We start from the raw sequence: 21,078 nt of genomic DNA, 5'->3' as shown, positions 1-21,078 counted from the left end.
GTGTTCCGAGCAGCCAAGGTGGGTAACTCCACCTAGATCCTGTCACTTGACCTTGCTGTGGCAACCAAGGTCTCTCAGTCCTGCTCATGGGGGGGAGAGTACATCCCAAGTCTGAATTTATTTTCATTAAACATTTCTTCTTAGAGATGCAGATCTTCTGGAGGCCAAGGAAGTTGAACTTGATCCTGCAACCTCATGCTCCTTAGAGCGTGGACATGATGATCTGGCCAGTGTGAAGCTGGTTACATTATACCTTCCAGCTTCCCAAATGCACCTTTGCATCTGGAACCCAGATTAGAAAAAAACATAAACTCAGAAACGTGAATATCCACCAGAATACTATCTTCAAGATGTTTTAGAACAACCCATAGAGACCACAGCTTGCATACACTACTAACGAGGTTGCTGTTGTACATTTTTAGATTCTTTTTTTTTTTTTTCAGAGTCTCTTGTAGCTACGGTTGATCTTGAACTCATTTTCCTGTCTTTACCAGCCAGGTGCTAGGATCACACGGGAGTGCGCTGCCATGCCCAGCTAGAACATAAAGTTACTAGAAAAGGCTTTCCTTGTGGCTCAGAGTAAAAAGCTAGAAAAGCCAAGTGGCAGCGTGCCCAGAACCTGGGTTGGAAACTGACTCGGTCCCTTCCCAGAGGCTTGAGGCCCGCCTCTCCGATCGCGAGGCAGGCTGGGAAGTCGGCCTCCCTAAAGATGGCGGTAGAATTGAAAAGTTGGGAGCCACTCCTACGCGGCCCTCAAGGGTTCCAGAGAGCTGGGGGGTATTGGGGCGCCTTTCCAGAGGGAATGGGAAGGACTGGAGGGTAGGCAAGTGTTCTCCTTAGGCCTTGAGGCGGCGTGGAGGGGTCCGGAGTGATCCTGGGTCTCTTCAGGAATATTCGTGAAAGCCTTCTTTGCCCAGCAAGACAGCGCCCTCCTTGGACCCAGTGGGTTCCTCTGGGCGGAAGTGCGGGAGCGCCGAGGCTGTGGGCGGGGCACGAGGGGGCGGGGTCTCAGCACTGGGCCGGCTCCCTAGGTCCGGAAGTGCGGGTGGGGCGCGGCCGGGGCGGAGACTGCGGGCGGGCGGGCGGCGCGGTGAGCGCGGGGGTGGCGGGCCCAGAGTGAGCATGTAGCGGCCGCTGGCGGTGGGGCTCCCGGGGCGGGCCGCGGGGGCCGCACGCGGCGACATGGAGGAGGAGGGCAAGAAGGGCAAGAAGGTGAGCGCTCACCGGCGCGTCCTGCCGCCGGGCCGGGGCGTGGGGTGGGGGTCCCCCGGGGTGGGCGGGCGGCGGAGCGGGCAGGGACAGTGGTCAGGTGGGCCTGCGGCTCCCGGAGGAAGTGCCGCGCCTTTCCGGTGTGTGTGTGGGGGGGTCCCTTTTACTGCTCGCCCCCGGCCTGCTCCAGACGGCCTGTCAGGGGGCCCGCCTTCCCCGCGCGACGGGCTGGGGCCACAAAGGAAGTGGGCCCAGCGAGGGGCCAGAAGGTGGCCTGGGCTGGAACTTGGGCCACTGAACTGTGCTGTGACTGGCGAGGCTTCTACTGCCCACTTGGCTTTGTTTTTGGATGTCCAGTAAAAGCAAAGATGGACTTAGCTTCTCGGCGGGTTCGCTCGTCGACTGTCGCTCGTATTTAATACCACTGAGTGATTTTAGTGACGTTATGTTTGGCAGTAAGATTTAGGACATGGTTCAAGAGGCTCCTTCGTTTCTGTAGTTTAAAATGTGGCTTTAATTACAGGCTTGAGTAGTTGATAAAGAACATTTTAAGGAGCCTGGGAAGACCATGTGGGGATGAACTGCTTAACTGCCTTTAAAGCGAAAAGTGGGGTTTGATAAAAATGTATCCCTTTCAAATAAATGCTTTGCAATCTTCATGTTTGCCTGTCATTTTCATTTTGATAAACGTGTGCACGTTGTGGACAAGTTTAAAACAGACTTTGATGTCTTAGCTCAGTTACCACCCAGCCTCCTTGTAGCCTTTAATTGGCCACACCACTCATCACCTTGTTTTAGGAGGTGTCCCATTTTTCAGAAAGTCTTACTTGAAATAGAGTGTGGCCAGGTGGCCTTCAGGGAGTCCAGGCCAGCGGCGCTGCCCCCACTTTCTTTTGTTTTAAGACAGAACTTGCACTTGCTGCTTAGATGTGCTATCAGCTTGTTACCTCCAAGATGGTTTAAGTCTGGGAAAGAGCCCAACAAAGTATAGAAAGGGGGGTGGGGGGCGGATTTGAGCATTGTCAAAGGACTTAGCTAGATAAGAGGGGTGCTGTTAGAGAACAACCTGGCTCAAGTGTAGGTGATGCTGAACTGTGCCAGCTGGGCTTTGCAGTGCCAGTAGCCTTCATCCCTGGAGACTAGTTATTGTATTTGGATCCCACTCTTAGTCCCTGTAAGACACCTGGTCCACTTTCTTTTTTGGGACAAATTGCCTGGCTGGTTTTTGTTGTTTTGTATATCATACCTGTTTGGGTAGAAAGCTGAGAAGCAGAGAGATGCATTAAAACTTCCCTCCTGAGTTTTTAGATCAGTAGCAAGAACATCTTACAGTTATATGCAGTGAAAAGAATAAATACAGACAAAGGCAGTGATTAATTTCATTGTCTTTATTAAAGGAGATAATGAGTTGTGTTGGGATCTGTGCTAGCTGGGCATTCTGTCACCTGCTTTAGTTTGTTCCCTGTAAGCAAGTGAGACTATTTGGGACCTGAATTTCTATGTAGGCCATGACTTAACACAGTTTACCAAGTATCTTCTGATCAGGAGCTGGCAGAACCTTCCTCAGTGTGTGTTTGTCTTTGAGATAGGGTTTCTCTGTTATGTAGCACTGGCTGTCCTGCAACTCAAATTCTAGACCAGGCTGGCCTTGAACTCACTGAGATCCTGCCTCTTCAGTATTGGGTTAAAAGCTGTGCCACTACACCTGACTTCTTCACGTGCTGTTTAATATGTAGTGTCTCCTCCAGCTTAGGAGTTTAAGTGTTTCTAATGATGCTCAGTTAACAAGAGGTACTTGTTTTAAACATTTAATGAATTAATTCCATCTCCCACCCCAAGACAGAGATTCCCTTTGTAGATCTGGCTGTCCTGGAACTGGCTCAGTAGATCAAGCTGCCCTTAAACTCAAGAGAGTCTCCTGACCCTGCCGGGACTAAGGGTGTCCACCACAACAGCCTGGCTACAAATTCAAACTTAATAAGTTTTATTACACTTTGGGCATTTAAATGTGCCCAGGTCTTTCAAAAAAGATGCAAACTTGAGCCTATGAAAATATGAATGGGTGCGGAAGATGGAGCTTGTTTGGTAGTGCTTGTCTACCAGGCACGAAGCCCTGGTTTGGATCCCCAGTGCTTTGGATGTCCCAGAGGCATAATGGTTTATTGTAAATCCTGGCACTTGGGAGGGGGAGGTGAGAGGCTCAAAGTTCAAGGTCATCCTTGGCAGCTTACTATGGATCATGGCCAACCTGGGATGTATAAGAACCTGTCTCAAAACTGGACTGGCAGGCCTCTTCCAGGTCTCAGATACTTCATGTCTTGTCAAGCAATGGTTTTACTTTGGCCTATTCAGACAGAGAGATCAGTGAGCTGCTAGTGATCCAGAGGACCAAGTAGATTTTGTGGAAGTGGCCCCAGGTGTTGCCCTGCCATTCTTTTTTGTTTCTTTGTTTTGTTTTGTTTGAGACAGAGTTTCTCTGTGCAGCCCTGGCTGTCCTGGAACTCACTCTGTAGACCAGGCTGGCCTTGAACTCAGAAATCCGCCTGCCTCTGCCTCCCAAGTGCTGGGATTAAAGGCATGCGCCGCCGCCACCAGCACCAGCACCACCACCACCACCACCACCACCACCACCACCCCCGGCTGCCCTGCCATTCTTGAAGTTACTATAGCAACAGAAGTATGGTGATTATATGTCTCTATCAGATGAGCCTACAGACTTAATAGAGATGCAAGAAAAGCTAGAGAGCTTGCGGAGTTAGCTGTTACAGAGCTGGATCAATCCCAGGCCAGGCCAGAGAGATGAGTGTATCAGAAAAACTGGCTGCCGTTGTGGGCCCCATGAAGGGGTGTAGAGTGACCACTTGATGTCTGTAGAGTGGCTGGTACCTTTCAGACCGAAAAGACCTGTTTTTGGTGAATGAGGCTCTTGTTTTATATTAAAAATTTACTTTTAATTGCAATTTTTTTTTCCCATGAGACGCGGGAGGAGACACTCGCGGGATCGGGCAGGATTCGAACCCGCAGGTCAGAGAGAGAGCGCAGAGGGCCCACGCCCTCTGCAGGCAGACGCCTTACGGGCTGCGCGCCACCGCCGGTTCGCTTAATTGCAAATTTTTAATGTATTATTTTTATTTTATGTACATTGGTGTTTTGCCTGTATGTGAGTCTGTGTAAGAGTGTGGGACCCCCTGGATCTGGAGCTACAGACAGTTGTGAGCTGTCATGTGAGTGCTGGGAATGAACCCAGGTCCTCTAGAAGAGCAACCAGTGTTCTTTTTGTTTTTAATTAACTAATTTATTTTATTTACATCCCAATGCTGCCCCCCATCTCCCCTCACAAAGTCCCTCCCTCCATCCCCCCTCCACTTCTCTTCTGAGAGTATGGGGTTTCCTCTGGGTATCCCCCTACCCTGGCACATCAAGTCTGTGCCAGCAGCCAGTATTCTTAATCGCTGAACCATTGGTCTAGCCCCTTTTAATTTTGTATATATACATGTCTGGGTTTGCACATATGCATGTGGGTACCTGTGAAGGGCAGAGGCAGTGGCTCCCCCTGGAGCTGGACTTAGAAGCAGTTATGAGCCTCAAGATAGGGTGTTGGGAATTAAACTAGAATCCTCTTCAAGAACAAACAGCAAGTGATCCATCTTCCAGCCGTCTCCCCTGAGTCATCTCCCCAGCCCTGCCAAATAAGACTCTTATGTACAGAATAGTCTCAGACGTTGTATGTTATAGTACTATACTATACTATATATGATCAGTGTAACCCTCTTCTCTGCCCTCCTTTTCTGAGACAGCGTCTCACATAGCCCAGATTGGTCTGGGACCTACTATGTAGTCAAGGATGGAAGACTTTAACTCTGATTGTCTTTTTCCACTTCTGAGGGCTGGGGTTATAGGTGTGCACATGGAGACTAAATCCAGGGCTTTGTGTGTGATAGGCAATCAATCATTCTATTAATTTAAGCTACATTCTCTTTTCTTACCCACTTTATTTATTTAGTTAGTTAGTTTTTGTTTTTTGAGACAGCATTTCTTTTTGTAGCCCTGGCTGTCCTGGAACTCACTCTGTAGACCAGAGATCCATCTGCCTCTGCCTCCCAAGTGCTGGGATTAAAGGCGTGCGCCACCACCGCTGCCCAGCAGTTATCTGATATCTCTTAGCCATCTTTTCCATCTATTTATGAAGTAATTCTTTTTGTAACAAGTTTAGGTGTGTGCCTGGGAGGGAGGGAGGAGGTTTATAGTCTACTTGGATGAGGAGCACTATTCAAGGAAACTGCCATTTGTCTTGGTTGCTGGTCTCCACTTCCATGCTTCTGCCCTGAGTGAGGTTAGAGTGCAAAATGGCCATGATTTCTATCTGAACCAAGTTAGATATTTTGTGTTGATTAATTTATTTGCTTTACTTAAACATAGAAAAGGTATGATATTCCCAAGAAATGTAGGATTGGATATTAAATGATAATAAAGAATACTAATTTACTGAGCATGGTAGCACATGCTTTTAATCCCAGCGCTTGGGAAGCAGAGCCAGGTAGATCTCTGGTCTACAGAGTGAGTTCCAGGACAGCCAGGACAGAGAGTTTTGTTTTGTTTTGTTTTTTTGAGGCAAGGTCTCACTATATAGCCCTGGCCGGCCTGGAACTTGCTATGTAGATAAGGCTGACGTTAAACTCCAGAAGATCCTGTCTGCCTCTGCTGCCCTCTCTCATTTTCTGGATTAAAGGCACACTAACACTCCTGGCTTTTTGTTTTTACATTTGCTTTTTCAAGACAGGGTTTCCTTGTGTAGTCCTGGCTGTCCTGGACCTCTGTAGACCAGGCTGGCCTCAAACTCAAATCTGCTGGCCTCTGCTTCCCAAGTGTTGGGGTTAAAGGCATTGGGACACCATACCTTTTGAAAAAACAAAACAAAAAAACTCTACAAACCAAGAGGGTCTCCTGTTACTTAGTTTGGCCTTGGTTTTACTATGTAGCCAACGATAACCTTGAACTGCTGACTCCTACCTCTACCTTTCTAGTGCTGAAATGATAGTTGTGCCTGATCTGTATTTACTCAAGCGCCTGTGCCGTGCTTAGCATAGAGGAGGGCTAAGGACTTAAGCTTTAGAAAGTTGGCTCCTTAGATATCAAATCTGAATATGAAGGTGCTGTAGTGTATTAGGAAAGATAGGAAGATAGCATCAAGTTCTAGGTGGGGATCTGGGGCTACTACCAAAGGTCAGAAGCTAAGAAGCAGTGGAGACACCCTTACCTCTGCTGAGGCTAACTTGGGCTACAGGAGAATAATGTTGGTCTGTGTACACTGAAGCTGCTATAGAGGTGTGCTGTAGTAATGTGCTTATTTATCCATTAGATGGATGGTGGTCAGCACCACCAGTGCCAGGCACAGACAGCCGGCAGCTTCACCCTAGGAAGTGCAGCCAAGGACAGGGTGAAGACGGTTTGATACAAATGATCAGGAAAACCTTTCAATTATGAAAACTTTAAGTATGAGTGCAACCCCCATGCCTGACTTCAAACAGGATTGATGTGTAGGCAGCCCTTTTTCTTACTTTGTTCTCATTCCTGCTTGTACCTGTGTGGGCTGAATCGTCCCTACACCCCCCGAGTTCATATGCTGTAGTTCACCCCCACAGTCTCACGAGGTGACTGTATATGGAGGGGAAGCTCTTCTAAAGAGGTGCCTAAGTGTTTCCTGTTGATTGTTTTTGAGACAGGATCTCTAGCTTAGGCTGTCCTAAGCTTACTTTGTATGTAGCCCAGGCTGGCCTTGAAGCTATGGAAACACAATCTTGGCCTCCCAAAGAGCTGAAATTAAAGGCCTGCACCACCACACCTGGCAAGAGATGCGTAAGTTTAAATGGCATACCCGAGGCTCACGGCGACCTGATTTGAGTTGCCTTATTATGAGAAGAGATTGGGACACTATGAGATCCAGGAAGGAGATGCTATCCAACCTGCATAGGAGAAGCCCAGGAAAAGTAGCTACACCTTGATCTTGAGTTTTCAGCTCCCAGAGCTGGGAGAGAATAAGCTTCAGCAGATCAAGTAAGCCATTTTTTAAAAATTAACTTTGTTTATTTTTGGCAATAGAGGGTATTGAACGTAGGACCTTAAGCATACTGGGCAAGTGGACCACTGAATGAACATCTGGGTTTTTTACCGTGAGTTTATGTCTGTGTGGCCCTAGGAAGATAGATAGATAGATAGATAGATAGATAGATAGATAGATAGATAGATTGATTTATACTACTTTTAGAGACAGAGTTTCTCTGTGTAGTCCTGGCTGTCCTGGAACTTGCTCTGGAGAGCAGATTGGCTTCAAGGTCAGAAATCCTCCTGCCTCTTCCTCTGGAGTACTGGGATTAAACTGGTGCACACTACCAGTTTAGGAAGATTTTTTTTAAAGTGTTTTTCCTTTTCTTCTTTTTTCAGTGTGTATATGAGGAGGGGAAGGAGAGGGGAGAGAGAAGACGAGAGGTTTTGCCTGTGCATATTCACTCGGGTGTGTTTGTACACGTGGAGGCAGAGGTTAAGCATTGCCTTCCTCTCTTGCTCTTCACACTTACAAGGTCTCAATGAGCCTGGAGCTCTGTCTCAGTGTGATCGTCCACTCACAAGCTCTCGGGTTACAGTTGTGTGTGTCTGTGTGTCCATGTGTGTCTGGGTCCATGCCTGGATGTTACATGAGTGCCAGGAGTCTGGACTTAGGATCTGTTCTTGTGCTGCAGGCAGTTTGCCCATTGAGCCGTCTCCTCAGCCCCTTAGCAGGGTATCTTGAGGCTGACTCTAGAGGACAGTTTGTAGATGGGATGACTGTGCTCCTAGGGAGGTTTCTGAGGAACTGATCTACACAGTCACTCTGGACAAGCTCTTACTGTAAGGACCACAGGTTGCTTCTCACTCCACTTGAGGGAGCTTGAGATAGCATTTTACCTTGTCCCTAGCTGCCCCAGAATTCCACTGTGTATTGTAGCCCAGGCTGCTCTTGAGTTTGTGGTTATGGTCTGTCTTCAACCTCCTGAATGCTGGGATTGCAGGCATAAACCAGCATGGCTGTAGTTCACTCTTACGGTCAAGGAACCACATAGAGTATTTTGGGTGTAGACTCCACAGTGGAATACATTTTGCCTTTAGGAGTCTGTAGTAGGAGTGGCTAGCTGTGACCTACATAAATCACACGACCATTGTAAGCCTGGATCCCTTCAGTATGCTAGCTGCTACTACACTTGTCCCTTAGTCTGAGAGAAACGACAGGATTTTGTTTTGTTGGTGAGATAGAATCTATGTAGCCCTGGCTGGCCTGGTACTTGCTATGTAACCAGGCTGGCCTTGAACTCAGAAATCCGCCTGCCTCTGTCTCCTAGTGCTAGTATTAATGGCAAGTGCTTGGCTGCAACAGCAGTTCCTCAGATGACCATGCAAGTGAAAGGGTTTGTGTTTGGATTGTCCAGTGAGACAGACAGGAGATGTTTGGTTTTTTGGGTTTCTGGCACTGAGGGTTGGAAAACCCAGGGCTCATGAATGTAAGGTAGGGGCTTTATCACTGAGCCACACCCCCAAGCCAGGTCTTTTCCTTTTCTTCATCCAGTACAAATAGGAAACTTTTTTCCTTACCTCTGCCAAATATGTGACACTTTTTTTCCTCTCAAGTGTACCCGATTGGTAACAGTTTTTTTGTTCGGATTGTGTGAAGAATTAGGCATTTGACTACAGGCATTAAGTGTATACAATGAAAGTAATCCTCTTTAATAAGCACAGAAGGAAGTTGGAATTTGGCTTTTGTTTGGGGCTTAAGGTGGTGTATTGTGTCACCCGGGGAGGTGGAGAGGATGGCTGAACTCTGCAAATGAGCAGAGCGGTCAGCCTAAGCCTCTCAGTTACTGTTCCTACCGTACAGGACTCTGCACACTGTCATTTGTGTGTAAAGTGCACTTCATGTGCACAATTACTTGTCGCTTTGAGGGGTGAAAAAGAAAAAATGTTTGTATCCATCCTGTAGTTTAAAATCTCATGAAAGTTCTTCTGACAGTTTAACCTACTTTATGTGTACTGTGACATGAACCCTGCCTCTTCTGTGACTTAGAGGATTCTGTCTCCTTTGTTGCATTACACGGAGTGAATTATTATGGAAACCTAAGGGCTGGGCATGGCGTGGTGGTACACAACTTTAATCCTAACACTTGGGAGGCATAGACAAGTGTATCTCTGGAGGTTGGAGGCCGGCCTGGTCTACATAGTGAGTTCTAGGCCAGCCAGGGTTACCTAGTGAGACTCTGTCTCAAAGAAGCGGGGAGGGACTGTCCAGTCATTGGTAAAGAAAGAGCACTGACTAGCTACTCTTCCAGAGAACCCAGGTTTGGTTCCCAGAGTAAACATGGTAGAAGCTGTTTGTAATTCTATCTGACATCCACTCTGTAGCCTTCTCGGGCATCAGGCACAAATGTGGTACACACAGACACATAAAAATAAAAAATTGAAAGAGAAAGGAGACTACCCAGATTGGCAGGCTCACGTTCTGTCACATGCGAGCATATCCTGGTCTGATACTGTAGCTGTTCCGAGTCTGCTGTTCAGTAACGCCCTCCCTAGCTCCTCAGCTGGGCAGCTGTTGTCAGAGCCCAGCCAGCTTCTGTCTTGAGACTTCTCACAGTGTCGACTTTATCTTGAAACCCACAGGGCTGGACTTCTGATCTTTCTTCTTTCTGTTTGCTTGTTTGTTTTCTGAGAAGGGGTTTCTCTGTGTAGCCCTGGCTGTCCTGGAACTCACTCTATAGACCAGGCTGGCCTCAAAGTCAAGAAATCCCTTGCTCCTGCCTCCAGAGTGTTGGGATTAAGGGTGTGCACCGCATTGGCCGGCTGTTTTCCTTCTTTAACCCAGGCTGCCACGGCAGCGTTTTATTTTATTTTTAAACATTTATTTATTTTTATATGTATGAATGTTTTGTCTGAATGTGTGTGTACACTGTGTGCATGCAATGCTTGTGGAGGCCGGAAGAGGGCGTCAGGTCCCCTGGAACTGGAGTTACAGACACTTGTGAGCTGCTGTGTGGGTGTTGGCAATTGACCCCACATACTGTTCAAGAGCAGCCTGTGCTCTAACTGCTAAGCTGTCTCCAGCTCTCTAGCATTTCATTATGACTTATGATTTTTTTTCTTATTATTCTTCAGGTATCCTGAAATTACAGGTGTGTACTGCTGCACCTGCATTTCCGTGAGGATTAGAACTCAGGTTCTCATGTTTGCGTCTCCCCAGCTCTCCTCTACTTTACAACTTTAAGTTTTATTTTATGTGTGTGGTGGTTTTATCTGTGCTTATATCTGTGTACCACATGTGTGCCTGGTACCTGCAAAGGTTTCCTGGGACTAGAGTTAGAGGCAGTGTGAGCCACCGAGTAGGTGCTGGGAGTTGAACCAATCTTTCCAGCTCCATTACCTGTTTTTGAGTTATAGTCTCTCATAGCCTAGGCAAGTCTCAGATCCACTGGGAGGTTGAGGCTGTCCTTGAGCCCTGAGCTTCCTGCATCTGCCTCTCAAATTATGTACCACTCCACTTGACTTTTTGTTTTTGTTTGTATGGTCTTGGAACTCACTGTAGACCAGGCTGCCCTTTGTCTCCCAAGCACTGGGATTGAAGACAAGTGACACCTTATCTGGCTTTTTTTTTTTCCCTGGGGTGGGGTAGGTTGGACAACCATAGGGTCTTCCATAGCAGAGGCTGGCCTCAAACTCTGTTTTAGGGAGTGTGATCCTGAATGATCCGACTGGCTCCACTTTCCAGGTGCAGCAGGATCAGCACATTAGGCTCTACCGTCATGTTCATACCCACTGTCTAGATCCCATCACTGACCCGACTGCAGTCTTGATCCCCTGTCCAGTTATCCTATCCTGCCTAGTCACTGACTGTTCTGATGCATGTCAAAGGATTTTTTAAAAAGACTTTTAAAAAGATTTATTTAATTATTTTACGAGTACACTGCTGCTGTCTTCAGACACACCAGAAGAGTCAGATCCCATTATAGATGGTTGTGAGGCACCATGTGGTTGCTGGGAATGGAACTCTGGAAGAAACCAGTGTTAACCACTGAGCCATCTCTCCAGCCCCATTTCAAAGGATTTTACAGACGTTATTGTACCCAAGAATGTGTCAGCATCCATGTTATTAACCAGAGATTTGCTAATCTTTCCTTTTCAAGACAAGTTTTTTCTGTGTAGCCTTGGCTGCTTGGCTGTCCTGGAACTAGTTTTGTAGATCAGGCTGGCCTTGAACTCAAAGACATCTGCCTGTCTCTGCCTCTTGAATACTCTTTTCCCTTTCCTTTTCCCTTTCCTTTTCCTTCCCTCCCTCCCTCCCTCCCTCCCTCCCTCCCTCCCTCCCTCCCTCCTTCCTTCCTTCCTATTTTGTCCTGAGACTTGAACTTAGAACCTCACTCACAGGTTAGACAAGTATTTTACCACTGAGTTATGAGTTATATATATCCCTAGCCCTTGCAATAGTTTCTTTTTTATAAATATTTTTTATTTTATGTTCATTGGTATTTTGTCTGCATATATGTCTGTGTAAGGGTTTTAGATCTCCTGAAACTGGAGTTAGAGAAGAGCAGCTAATACTCTTAACTGCTGACACATCCTTCTAGCCTCTGTCTCTTCTCTTCCTTCCCCTTCTTTATTTCTTTTTTATTTATTTAGAGACAAGATCTCACTAAGTCGTCTGGAATGGCCTGGAACTTGCTATGTAGAACAGGCTGGCTTGGCAAAATTCTTCTGCCTCTAGTACATACAGTCCTGCAATTAAAAAAAAATTGTTTTTGAGAGACAATTTATAAACAATAAAATGTGCACAGTCTTCATTGTACACTATTAAGTCTTGACAAATGCATACATTGACAACTCTTGTTAGCTTTCTGTAAATTATACCAAAGCACTGGAGACAATCAACTTTAAAAGGCTGCTCTGTGATTTATTGCCCCAGTGTTAGGGTCTGTGGTCTGGTGGCACATGGAAGAGGGTATGTGTCAGAGAACGTGCTGACCTAGAGCCAGGGGTAAAAGGGTGGTGCGTGAGCTCAAACACGCACGTACACACCTGGGGGTGCACATGCAAGCACACACACATGTGCGGCTTCAGGACCTTTTGACAGGTCCCACTCCCAAATGCCCATTTCCAGTACTGGGAACCAAATTTCAATGCTGGGGACCAAACATTTACCGAGCAGACTGTTGGGGGAGAAATTGAACATCCAAACTGTAGCAGAACCAAAATTTCTACTGAGAACTAGATCACCACTGTCCCTGGGAGTACCCGTATGCCTTCTCCCCAGATCACCACCGTTCCTGGGAGTACCCGTATGCCTTCTCCCCAGATCACCACCGTTCCTGGGAGTACCCGTATGCCTTCTACCCAGGCTCCCCAGTTAACATTTCAGAGCTGGTTAAGAAGTAAGCTGTAGGGCAGAAGTAGTGAAACATGCTTGTAATTCCAGAACTCTGAAAGAGAGGCAGGAAGAGTACAGGTTGAAGCCAGATTGTACACAATGAGACCCTGTCTCTAAAACAAAACAAGAATAAACTGCCTTTTAAGGTTTTGTTGGTACTGTTATTTTTGAGACAAGGTCTCATGTAGTCCAGGATGTCCTCAACCTTGCTATCTATGTATCTGAGACCTGGAGTATCTGATCTTCCTGCTCTCATGACTTAAGTATTTGCTGTCATATGTGAGGGTTGAACCCAGGGCCTCATTCTTGCTAGGCAGATACTCTACCAACTAAGTGACAGCTTTATTCCCAGTCTTGAATAGCGATTTTAATTAAGTTGTTAGTGTTGTTATTACTATTTGAGACAGGGTTTGTTGTCATGGCCCTGGCTGTCATGAAACTCACTATATAGATTAGGTTGACCATGAACTGACAGAGATCCACCTGCCTCAGCATCCACAGTGCAGAGGCTTGCAATCCCATGCCTGGCCTTTATTGTTTATTTTTGAAATAAGGTCTCAGGCTGACCTTGAACTCACAGCAAGCAGTTCTGCCTCAGCCTCCTAAGTATTAGCTTTACAGCTGTGACCTACCATGTCTAGCTATATTCAGCTTTATAAGGTAATACTAAACTGTTTCCAACTGAGTTTTTCTTTTCCTTTTCCCTCTCCTCTCATCTGCCTTCCCCTTTTTCATCTTCCCCAGCTCTCTCTTATTCTTTCACACTATCTCATTATATAGTACACACTGGCTTTAACTTGAGATCTTCCAGCCTAAACATTTTAGTTTTTTAAAAATTTATTCTAAAACTGTGTTCTTGGATAATTTCCTGCCTATACACAATGTATTTCTGAACCCCTCCTTCCTAAAAGAAAAATGCTCTTGTGTGTTTGAGCTTACAGAATATTTTAGTAATGTGTATATATGCGTGTGTTTATAAGTATGTTGAGTAGAGCATCTCTGAGGACTAGAGTAGTGTGCCACTGGTGTGAGTCACCAGTGTGGGTGCTAGGAACTGAACTCAGTATTCTGCAGGAGTGGAACACACTCTTAAATGCTAAGCTGGCTGTCTTTCCACTCACTAAGTTTAGCTGGGATGGTTGCTAAATGTAGCTGTGGGGTTATTTACTGGAGCGAGGGAAACTGACCGGTGGCTGTACCACTGATCCCTCCCATCTAACTCTTCACTAGGTTGGGGCCTGAGTTCTCCCCAGAGATGGAGTGTTGGTGAGGTAGCCTGCGCAGGTGACACAGCTGCTGAGCATGACTGCAGTGACCATGTCAGGTCCCAAAGACAGCGTGTCAGGGCGCCCCTCATCTTTCCGCTCCCTCTTCTGCGTTGTTCCTGATCCTTCCAGCGTGCCACAGATGTCTTGTTTTAGGGCTGAGCACTCAACAGTTTGTTACTCTCTCAGTACTTTGCCCATTTATGAGTCTCTGCATTAATCACGGCCCACTGTAAAAGACGCTTCTCTGGCCACGGCTGAGAATAGCACAGATCTGTATGTGCAAAAATGAAGATTTAGGGACCGGAGAGACGGCTCACTGGTTAAGAGCACTTGGTGGTCACAGTTATCTCTAACTCTGGTTACAGGGGATCCAGTTCTTCTGGCTTGTTGGGCACCAATGATGTTGTGGTACACAGACATGAATGCAGGTAAAACATTCATACAACCAATACATTTAATTTAAAAAGTGTGTGTGTGTGTGTGTGTGTGTGTGTGTGTGTGTGTGTTAGAAGGCAATTTGACAACATGCCCATTTGCCAAAACAACAGTAGTAGATTCCCCTGGGGCTCCTGGGCTTTGGGCAGAGTTTCAGTACCAGGTGTAAATTCCCTACTGTGGAGCAGGCTTCAGGCTTCAAGTCTCATTGAGAAGAGTTTTTTTGTTTTTTGTTTTTTTTTTGACAAGGTTTCACTCTGTAGCCCATACTTCTGGACCGTAGTAGTCCAGGCTGTCCTTGAAGTCATGACTGTCTGCTTACCTTAGCTTCCTTAGGTGTGAGCCACTATGACAGGGCAGAAATGAGTATGCTTGTTTTTCTTTGTAATACAAGACTTCATACATGCTTGGTAAGAGTCTAGCCCAGAGCTATATCCTCAGCCTTCCTCATGTTACTAGCTGTTTTTTAAAGATAATCTCTTTGAAAATGACCTTTTACTATATTCACCCCTCCCCCAACTCCTCCCATGTCCTGTCCCCTTCCCTATCCCCCACATATGTGTGTATGTGTGTGTATATGTGTGTGTGTTTGTATGTGTTTTTAATCTCCTATCTACCACGTCCAGTTTGTGCTGCCCATATATTCATTGGTGTATAGCCGTCCACTGGATCATGGTTGACCTGCCAGGGGCAGCTATGAATTGCTAATAATTCCCCTGCTATGTAGGAGTGGGATTTAATGTCCACCTTCCCTCTCCATAGGACTACTCACCACAACATATTTCCTGTAGGGGACTAAAGAGATAGCTGGCTTGGTGGTTAAGAGCACTGGTTGCCCTTTCAGAGGACCCAGGTTCAATTCCTAGCACTCAACGATCATCTGTAACGTTAGGCAACAGACATATTCTTGGTGCAAAGGCACACATGCAGGCAAACGTGTATTTATAAAATCAGATAAACAACCTTCCTGTAGACTTCAGGCCATTAAGCAGTAAAAGATAGGACTTTTACAAAGCTTATACTGAAAAGTTCAGAACACCTAATCACCGAGCGAACAGTATTTCTTCCCTTCCTTCCTTCCTCCCTCCCCTCCCCTCCCCTCCCCTCCCCTCCCCTCCCCTCCCCTCCCTCCCTCCCTCCCTCCCTCCCTCCCTCCCTCCCTTCCTCCCTTCCTTCCTTCCTTTTTTTCTTTCTCTTTGTCTGAGACAGTATTTCTTTAGTCAGTCCTGGCTGTCCTAGATCTCACCCTTGTAGACCAGCCTGGCTTCGAACCTACAGATTTACCTGCCTTTGCTACCCACATGCTGGGATTAAAGGTGTATGCCAAGTGAACAGCGGTCTTGTTGTTGGCTTGTTTGTGTTTTTTAAGACAGGGTCTTGCTGAGTATCTTTAGTTGTCCTGGAATTTGCTACATAACCCAGGCTGGCTGGTCTTGAATTCACAGAAATCTCCCTGACTCTGTCTCTCGAGTGCTGGAGTTAAGAGTGCGTTTCACCATGCTTGGTTTAAGAGCACAGTTTTTCTTGTGTTTTTGGTTGTGAGACTAGCCTTTAATGGTGGAACCATGTCTCTATCCCAGAACAGTTTTTTCTAATAGGATTCTATTGCTGAGAATGGAATTCTTTTGGTGACTAACATTTTGCTGGCTTTGACTCATGTAGCCAGAGTTGGCCTTGAGTTCTTTCTATTCTGATCTACCTCTCAAGTGCTGCAATTACAAGTGTGTGCCATCATTCCTGGCACAAATGTTTACTTGTAAAAGTGCAAGTAGTGCAACTTTAGTGGCCCTGGAGATCTCCCATGGAGGTAGGTTCAGACTCAGTGTAAAAAAGACCGTCCTTTTAGTAACCAACATTCAAGCTGCTTCCAGGATGTGTTTTCACACTGGAACCTGAGCCCTGCTGGGAGATGCTGGGTGGCACATTTACAGTGTGCTGGAGAGGGTGGTGACAAGGATTTGGGCCTGCAACTAGGGGTGGGATGCATATTTAGCATACACAAGGCCCTGGAGTTTCAATCTCCAGCACCAGAAGATAGAGACAAACATTTATTTGTATTTTTGGCCTATAAGCAACAGGCAAATGTTGGCCAATCCCAGTCTGTTCAACTCCAGGTCCGTTGATTTTGGTTTAGCTATGCCTGTTTTATTACCCTAATGAACTTTCTGTGACCTCCAAGACAGCATACTTGTTCTCTTTTCACAGCTGTCTGTTCTTGTTTTGTGCTGTAGTTCTTAAACAGCTTTCCCCAGTGTCTCTCCCTGTTCACTCTGTAGCCTTCTCTTTCCTGCTCATCCACTGTGGAGGAAGGATCATGTTGATTGGTGGATTAGTGTTAATTACCTTTTAAGTCACCATGGGGGGGGCCTGGAATAACAAAAGCAATGTGGCCTCCTGGTGCCTCACTTGCTCCCCCCCCCCCCCCCCCCCCCCCCCCGTTGTGATGATCAGTGCTACCTGGATCCTCTCTATAAAGCATTTAGAAAGGAGCCTGAAGCTGTGACTGCTCTGGTTTAAAGAGGTCATGACAGGCCAGTTGGTATCAGGTGTTGAGTCATGAGTGTGTGGGACTGCTCTCCCACTGTTCTGTGCTGTATGAGTTTTTGACACACAGGTGAATAATTGAAACACAGAATTGGTATGCGGTAACAGTTTTTGGAACCAGGAAAGATTAAATTTATTTATGGTAGGTCAGTGAAGCAAAACTATATGAAATTGCCCGTTTACGGACAAAGTTGGACAGGACATGTTAGCCTTTTGATTCGGTTCAGCGTGGAATTCATAAAATGGCTAGTGCGCTTCCTTATAGGATGGGTTCACTTAATAGATTTTCAGCTTTATGATGACACAGACGGTACCTACACAGCTTTCACTTTCAGTGTATAGAATTCAACAGATTACAAAAATACCTACTGCTGGATTAGGTGGTATTGCTTGATGAGGCTGATGTAGGCGGTTTGAGCACGTTTAAGGCAGACGCAGCTACACGGGAGCTTAGGTAGGTTAAATGCATTTTGACTTAATTTATGATGGATTTTGGGGGGGCCTTAATTCACCATAGGCCAGGAACAACTGCATTTTGTTACGTTTGCTTATTGGTCTATGGGTATATGTAGTCATACAAATGAGCCAGTTAAATGGCCATTCCTGTTGCAAGCTATTCTGGAACATTCAACTGTAAGGGCCTTTTATCAATAATAAATTTAACTTCTCCTTTCCTGGATGAGGAAGTTTAACTAAGAGGAAATTAAAACAACTTGCTTTTGAACACATTGTTTTGTTGCAAGCTGGTAACTTAAACTCAAGTCTGGCCCTGGGCTAGTATAGGCTAAGCACTTAGCACACCTGGAAATGGACCTGGAGATGCACCTATAGAGGTCTTGCTGCTATGACCATGTGTTGAAACAGCATGTGGAGCAGGCTTGTCCTTGTCCTCCTGCCACAAGGACCAGGAGGCATGGGGTCCTCTCTGACGATGTAGTCCTGCAGTGTACCTATGGTCAGGCTGCCAAAGAAACATCCATCAGCAATGGAATGTAACATTGCAAGTTGGATGGAGACGGCCAGGGGCTGCCTGTGCTGCCTGTGGGATTCTGCTCTGAGTAGTGGGAGAATGCTCGCTAGTTTACTTTATGTCCCTTGCAGGCAATCTTCTTGGAATTGGCCAACAGCTTTTGGATGCTCTTGCTCTTTAAGCTTTCTCAAAACTGTAAACAACTTTGGTAAGCTTTGCAGAAGGAAGCTGTGGTTTCTGGTCTTCCTGTGTGCTTGTGTTTTTTAGAGGGAGGGCTTAGCATCTGATCATATTTTTCAACCATCTCAGAGGGGACTAGAAAAAGCAAGGCAGCTGTCGGCAGAAGGGGAGGAACCAGGATTCCTCCAAAGAAACGTCTCCAATTTTAGTGGCCCTGGAGAGCTCCCATGGAGAATGAGGTAGGTTCAGACTCAGTCAGTGTAAGAAAGACCGTCCTTTTAGGAACCAACATTCAAGTTGCTTCCAGGATGTGTTTTCACACTGGAACCTGAGCCCTGCTGGGAGATGCTGGGTGGCTCATTTACAGTGTGCTGGAGAGGGTGGTGACCAGGATTTGGGCGTGCACATGGGTGGCTGTTCTGTGGAGCAGAGGTTAGACTGATGCTCTCATTTATCTGAAGGAATGAGAGGCCATGTCTTTTAGGGAAAGGATTTCCTTCGGACTTGTAGTCTCTTGAGTTCTAAGGTCACACAGTTGAAGGGAAAAGGTTGAGAAATTGAGGGGACTCTGGGGAGCCTTGTCCCTAGAGTGCACAATAGTCTATGAGTGCATAACAGAACTAGGCTGCCCTCGTGGACCCTGGCCTGCCCCTAGCACAGCCTCCGTGGGGTTAAGACTCCTGGGAACTCACCAGTAGAACAAGAGTAGGCAGAGATCCCATATGATTCCATTCCTCCAGAACCAGGGAGTCCCGAGGTAGGATGTATGCAGGGGATGTTGCACCCATTGTCTTGGTCCGTATGCCCAGGTCCTTTTCCATTGGTAGGGACTGGAGTACTCACTCTCCTTCCTCACCCATCCTTTCCCTTCCCTCACCCAGAATCTCCACTATCCCAGTCTGACATTAGTTAATGATGACCTTGAACTTCTGATCTTCCTGCCTCCGCCTGCAGAGTGCTGTGATGATAGACCAATGTCACTTCACCTGATTTTTATGAGGAGTTGGGGACTGAACCAAGTGCTTTAGGCAACTGAGATATATCTGCATCCCTTCATTTTCTTTAAAAAAGAAAAAAAGAAAAAGAAAGAAGTGAATGTGTCACAGGTGTTGCAGAGAATGCCTGAAGCTGGCTGCCGTGTGTGTGAGGCTGTGGTACTGAAGGGTCAGCAGAAGGGGCTGCTTTTTGTTTGGTTTGGTTTGGGCTTTTTTGAGACAAGGCTTTACTGTGTAGCCTTGGCTGACTTGGAACTCAGAGATCCTCTGCCTCTGCTTCCTGAGTGCTGGGATTAAAGGAGTGTTCCACACCCCCACCCCACTCCCAGCACCCCGGCTCCAGCTAGGAATTCTTTCTGTTAGAGTTTGTGTAAGGTGCAGCCTGGGCAGTATGTGATTGTCAGGGATGATAGGCAGACTCTGTAGGGACTAGATCCTGCTGCCCTGCCGGACAGAGGTGTGCAGGGCCACTCACAGGCCTCCTTTCAGACCCTCTCATTGACCTCTGGGCCTCTTCCCCTTACAGTCCCTTGTCCCTCCCAGGCCTGCTCTGACTGTCTCAGTGCAGTTACTGTCTGTCTTCCTGGGGGGTGGGGAGGGGAGGCAGTACTACCTTCACTTTCTCTTGTCTATAGCCATCCTGTGTGGCATGCACAAGACCTTTTTGCTTTGAGCATTGGGGTAGTCTTAGGATGGGATGAAACCTACTAAGTAGCTGATGGTGAAGATTAAATGACATGCACATGTCAAACTGTTGAGGGGCCCTTTGAACCTTAGTTTGCTTCTTCTGTCTCAGGTGTGCTAGTGCTTTCTCCAGAATAGTGTGCTGAGCTTGGAGCTTTGCAAGGGGAACACAGTTAGCATATATGGTTGTATTATTTACTGGTCCTCAAAGAAAGAGCTTGTTTCCCAGGAGTCTAGTCTAGAGATACTGGCTTTTTTTTTTTTTTTTTTTTTTTTTTTTTTTCCCTTCACTAAAGCTTTAATTACAAAAGGAGTTAACTGCTAGAGAGGGCCCTCTCCAGTCTTTCTTTGTGTCTCTTCCTTCCCAGTATATACCTCCAGGGGAGGTCAGTGGTCCATTGTAGAAGAGGTGTCTGAGAGAATGAAATATGGTAATATTTTTTCCAAAGTCCTCCAAATCCTTCTAGGTGCTGTTGAGAATCTTCTGGTAGACGAGGTAGAGGTAGGAACTTTAGCTTTCATCTCCAGATCTGTGTCCTGGGAGCTTTTATCTTTTGTCCTTTGGGCTGTAGCTGACTAGCTCTGGTTGACTTGGAGGGGACTTCCACTTCCGTGGCTGCTTTTTCTTTCTGGGCAAGTTGGATCTGCTGCAAGAGTTTCCTGTGCTTCTTAGATACCGTAATATTGGTATGTGCACTGGACACCCGCTTCTTGAGGTGGTGCCTCAAGGGTAGTCAGCCCTTCTATATCATAGCCCTGGCCACCTGGTGCTTCCTTCCCAATCCCTGCTTAGGACCCTGTGGCTCTTGAACAACTTCAGCCCCATCCGGGGACAACTGATCTTTCCTCCTGAAGGTCCCATTCCTACGCTTGGAGGCTCACATTTCTATGTCTGTCTATCTGTCTGTGTCTATGCCATAGTGACGTGGAGGACAGAATCACTACAAGAAAAGACCAGTGAGTTACTTTCAGAGATTTGTGTATTTTTGAAATAGGATCTCCTTGTGTGGCATCAAGCACCAGATCCTCCTGCTTCCAAGAGCCAGTATCATGGGGTGTACCACCACGGTTCTCTGGATAGTTGTGACTTTTTTGTTATTGTTTTTAGATTCCTAGTCTCCCCCGACCCTACATAGACACACACCTTTCTTCTTTCTGGGACACTAAAGATTAAGCAAGAGCTTTGTCTTTGCTAGTGAGGGAACTCCCGTGCTACCAAGCTACATGCCCACCCCCCCATTTCCAAATTGAAGGACTGTTTTGGGCACAAGATGACAAAGGATGGAAAAATATTGATAGGATCTGAAAGCCTTTTCAAGAGAGATGCTAGAAAAACTTCTTACTGTGTGTCCA

General features: G+C 46.5%; 1 protein-coding gene across 4 annotated transcripts in view; it reads left to right on the top strand.

The window, feature by feature from the left end:
• Positions 1-1,073: 1,073 nt before the first annotated feature.
• Ccm2 (CCM2 scaffold protein) overlaps positions 1,074-21,078 on the top strand; it is a 50,938-nt gene continuing 30,933 nt past the window's right edge. For 2 of the 4 annotated variants that reach the window (XM_076938151.1, XM_034509134.2), the window contains exon 1: positions 1,074-1,212. In XM_076938151.1, coding sequence (XP_076794266.1) covers positions 1,183-1,212 — 30 coding nt within the window. In that variant the 5' untranslated portion in view covers positions 1,074-1,182. Of the gene's footprint in view, positions 1,213-14,282; positions 14,346-18,168; positions 18,286-21,078 lie in introns of those variants that run through there. The other 2 variants (XM_034509135.2, XM_076938150.1) reach the window with 2 other exon arrangements.

The sequence above is a fragment of the Arvicanthis niloticus genome, chromosome 7 (genome assembly GCF_011762505.2).
Source record: "Arvicanthis niloticus isolate mArvNil1 chromosome 7, mArvNil1.pat.X, whole genome shotgun sequence".
NCBI classification, from domain to species: Eukaryota; Metazoa; Chordata; class Mammalia; order Rodentia; family Muridae; genus Arvicanthis; species Arvicanthis niloticus.
Note: the sequence above shows the minus strand (reverse complement) of the source record. Positions and strands in the feature narration are given on the sequence as shown.